Source organism: Vollenhovia emeryi, unplaced genomic scaffold, assembly GCF_000949405.1.
Source record: "Vollenhovia emeryi isolate VEMERY1.0 unplaced genomic scaffold, V.emery_V1.0 DF939310.1, whole genome shotgun sequence".
In the NCBI taxonomy this organism is placed as follows: Eukaryota; Metazoa; Arthropoda; class Insecta; order Hymenoptera; family Formicidae; genus Vollenhovia; species Vollenhovia emeryi.
Genome location: NW_011967056.1, coordinates 186227 through 190623, shown reverse-complemented (window position 1 = coordinate 190623; position 4397 = coordinate 186227). Strand labels below are relative to the sequence as shown.

The 4397-nt window shown below is 37.5% G+C and overlaps 1 protein-coding gene across 1 annotated transcript; it reads right to left on the bottom strand.

The window, feature by feature from the left end:
- Positions 1 to 2018: 2018 nt before the first annotated feature.
- LOC105558805 (zinc finger BED domain-containing protein 1-like) lies at positions 2019 to 2849 on the bottom strand. The gene has a single exon (XM_012006721.1). The coding sequence runs from the start codon at positions 2847 to 2849 to the stop codon at positions 2019 to 2021; it is 831 nt and encodes a 276-aa protein (XP_011862111.1).
- Positions 2850 to 4397: the final 1548 nt, after the last annotated feature.

The window sequence follows — 4397 nt, the reverse complement described above, 5'->3', positions numbered from 1 at the left end:
CACCCTGTATATGTATATATAACAAATAATTATATAAAGAGAAATCTAAATTTTTAAATTTATTTTAAAAATTTTATTTTCTATATTCTCGTGTTTAGTTACACAAAATATTTCTCTGAACTTTATAGATTCAAAGATATTTAAGGTGTCAATTGTTATTAACCCACCCTGTATATTCATACGTATAAATATGTATATATGTATATATGTAAATATATACGTATATAATATATTTAATGTATATGGTATTTCATCAATACCAATAAGTCCGCAGAATGATACACAAAACGTAGTAACAGCCGCGGAACAAAGTAATGTAAAATATTAAGTACGGAATTTTCCATTACGTAGGCGGGTCAACGAATTCTCAACGTTTTTTTGTTGTTTTTCACTCGGCGCGGTGACGTACGATGTTTTTGCGTGCTATCGTGTACGTGAAGGCGGTGAAGATCGCCCTGCTATCATTTGCTCGCCGAACGTCGAGCCGGCAAGCAGTGCACAGTGGCGAGAGTCGCTCCGTGCGTAGTATTACTTTTACATTATCGGTTTCCAAGACTTGATCGCGATGAATGGAAGGATAACACGCTATTGATTTGTACACCTTTATTAGTAACAAGTAACGTTCCTCGATTAATTATCAAGTTTCTACAACTTGTAATGAGAAACGAATTGCGTGTTGAGGCGACGGCTCTTTATTAACGTATACATAGATATTTCACGCGACTAACTCATCTAAATTATGAATGTAAACCGTTGTACTTTGTCGCGGTTACATCTCAACTCGAATGGGCAGGAAGTAAACAAAGTCGCTTATCGCACGTCGTTACGTTATGTAAACGTAATCGGAAAATTATCTCGATTAAATGTTGCAATTAATAACTATTTATCGCTGGAAACTTTGCTCACACAATTTATTTCGAGGATTAGATTGAAGGACTAAGATTGTAAAATATCGTTTCGTTGAGGACTAATAACTATTTCTTTACCGTGGATTATGCTTCCGATGCTCGCGTTGCTTTTTATATCATCAATTCAATAGTGATTTATCCATTTCCTATTCTTCCGAATCAAAAATGCAAATTTTTGGTAATATTTCGTGCGTTTCGCGGTATCTCACATCGCGTACGGCAGTGCCCGAAATTTCGCGCGATCGATTATTTTCACGAGTGAGTGTTGTGCGAGTGCAACAAGGAAATCTGAGAGGAGGAGCAAATACGCGCATTCGGATGCTAGTAAAAGCAAGAATGAGGAGATTGAGTGCAAGGAGTGCAAACAACACGAACAAATTAATTGTACGTGTAATTATAAGTGCAAGCTTCATTATATTTGCATATATGTATACGTATACGAACGTGCGTGTATATATCACGAGACACGGTAGTGTTTCGCGCTAAGTATAAGCACAGCTAGGACCGCGCGTGCGAGACCGACCGTGTTACGTTCGCTCACTTGCGGATGTCGTCGACGATGCGAGCATGTATGACAAAAACTTATTGGACAGTGTCGTTCCACTCGTGCTTTTATCTGCCCCTATTTACTCCTCCCCCCTTCCTCGCGTCAAAATTAAAGTCGAGATTATTTAAACAAAAATACGTTTACTCGTATATTTAGTAAGTACATCCATTTATGAGTAGAAGAGTGTTTTACAAAATCAATTATTATGTATCTATAATATATGCTTTATTTCATTTTAAGTCAAAATTGCATCAAAATATGAACAAAATATTTTCTTAATACCAATTAACGGTACGTCATAAACAATATGTAATGACAATAAACTAAAAACAATCACAAATTGTGATATACAATAAACTGTCTATAGACAGTACACACACTAGATATTTTCAATATGTATTCCAATAGAACAATACATCTTTTATCGTCCAGTATTAAAAAAGATTCTTAATGAATAATATATCTAATTATTATTAATGAATAGTAAAATAACAAATGTTAATAAAACTAAAAAAAGAAAGAAATTATCATATGTAATTTTAAAAGGATCGTATACAATCCTTTCATGTATATACAGACTTGTTCTGGTAAAGAAATACAAGCATGTTAACATTTTCAGGAGACAAACAATTTCGTTTTGGGGTAACAATATTCCCAGCTGTAGAAAAAGTACGCTCCGCACTCGCCGATGTCGCAGGAATACTTAAATATTTTCTAGCTAAAATGGCCAATGCTGGAAATTTATCAGCTCGTGTTTTCCACCACTCTAAATAATCTAAATCAACTCGCAGTTGTGGCTCTGAAAGATAAGCTTGAAATTGAGATTCCACATCATTAATACAATGCATTGGCTGATAAAATAAAAACCTTAAAGCAGTTTTGTGTTCAGTTTTTTCTAGGTCATCTTGTGCATTAAATGTTGTGTTTATTGGTACTGTATCCATAAGACTGCGGACATGTTCTTTTACCTTTTGCCTTGTCTCAACTAATTCGTTTTCTAAATTCTTGGATCGAGGATCCAAGAATGAGGCAGTAAGGCGTGCGCTTACGTTGGAGAAATTTTCCCATTCGGTGAGCTTAAAGCGCTTCTGCAATTCTGTGGAGACGAATTGTTTAAATGTAGCTGTTAGATCCGAATCTTGAAAAACCAATTGCATATGATGGTGGACTAGCTTCCAAATTAATGGACGCACTATAGACGCAGGAGAGTAGTTGTCTCCACAAAAAACCGTTGTGGCCATTTGCAATGGTCTCAACAGATTTGCTAATTCTTCCATCTTCGTCCATTGTTCCTCCGTTATTTCAAGTTTTTTAGCTATAGAAAAAGTAGTCACATTTCTATCAGCTAAAACATTTGATATGGGCAAACGGTTTGCAATAAGTCTTTCCAACATCTCAAATGTGGAATTTCATCTTGTTTTGACACTCTGAATTAATTTTAATGGCTTTATATTTAGTTGTGCTTGCTTTGATTGCAAAGCTGTGGTAGCTACAGTTGAATGGCGAAAATGCCCTACTACTTTTCCAGCCTTCTGACAAATCTCTTGTATTTCTGGATATGCTAAAGCTTCATTTACGACAAGCTGCAGAGTATGAGCTGCACAAGTAAGACCGTCTTGCTCTTGAATTTCTATCATATCACGCACTGCATTCACAACATTAGTCGCATTGTCAGTCACTACCGCTGATACTTTTCCAAAAATTTCCCATTTGGTAAAAATTTTGCCCATAGCATCAGAAAGGTTAGTTGCTGTGTGGCGCTCTATCATCAGCTGAGTCGAAAGGGTATACGATTTGGGTTTCCACTTATCATTTATTAAATGTACTGTCATGGTAAGGTATGAATGTTGTGCTAATGATGTCCAGCAGTCAGAAGTGCACGCCAGAGTGGATACAGCTCTCAATTCTTCACGAATTTTGTCCTTAACTTCAGTATACAAATTGTCTAATCTTTTTTTAAAAGTATTTTCTTTGCAAATTTTATAATTTGGCTCAATAACAGACATAAAATTAATAAAACCAGGACATGAGACGAATGATAGAGGAAGTTGAGTCGTAGCAATCATCTTCGTTAAACTTTGATCAATGATTTCTAACCTTTCGTCACTGCATGAACGTCCGTTGTTGTAAATGCTCGTAGGACGTCGATGACGCCTCCTACGATTTTGTGTTGAAAATTCTTTATTTGACAATATGGGTGAACATGGAGTGGCCGAAGATGATGATAGTGTTGAGGAATTAGATACTAATAGATTCTCCTCTGATTGTCTGTCTTTATCTGAATTATTATCCAGATTTTCCTCATCCACATCTTCATCGTGAGATAGTCTAAAAATGAGACCATTTGAAAAAATTATAGCGAGGTTTAACGCCGTGACACGTAGACAAGTGCGCTTTTAAAAAAGAACACGGTAGTGTTTTACATTTAATATACGAGCAAGTGACTCACAAGCGGCAAGACCGACCGTACACAGAAAGAACAGTTTTGTATAAATACACAGGGTGTGTCCTAATACCCGTATCACCCGTAAATGGCAGATAGACCGGGGCAAACTGAATAGAAAAGTCCTATACCATTTTGCAAAATTTGCAATAGTTATCGAGAAATTAATTTTAATGTCTGAGCGAATGAGAGCGTAGAAGGCGGCAGGCCGGACTCGGCAAGCAACGGTGGGGCATCATCTAATAGCGAGAGGTGGAACGACGCGTCGAAAAAAAGTTGTCACTCAGCGATCGGCGAGCTTCAGTATACATACACTCCCCGCTCGCCCCTCACCGCTCGCCCCCCGCCACGCGTCGTTCGCCCCACGCCCCGCGTCGTTCGTTGCTCGACGCTCGGCTCTCACCCCTTGCCCCTCACCCCTCGTCATTTACATGTGATCGAGCGTTATCATAAAGCAATATGCATATTACAGGTTGCTTAAAGCGTAATTGCTGGTGCA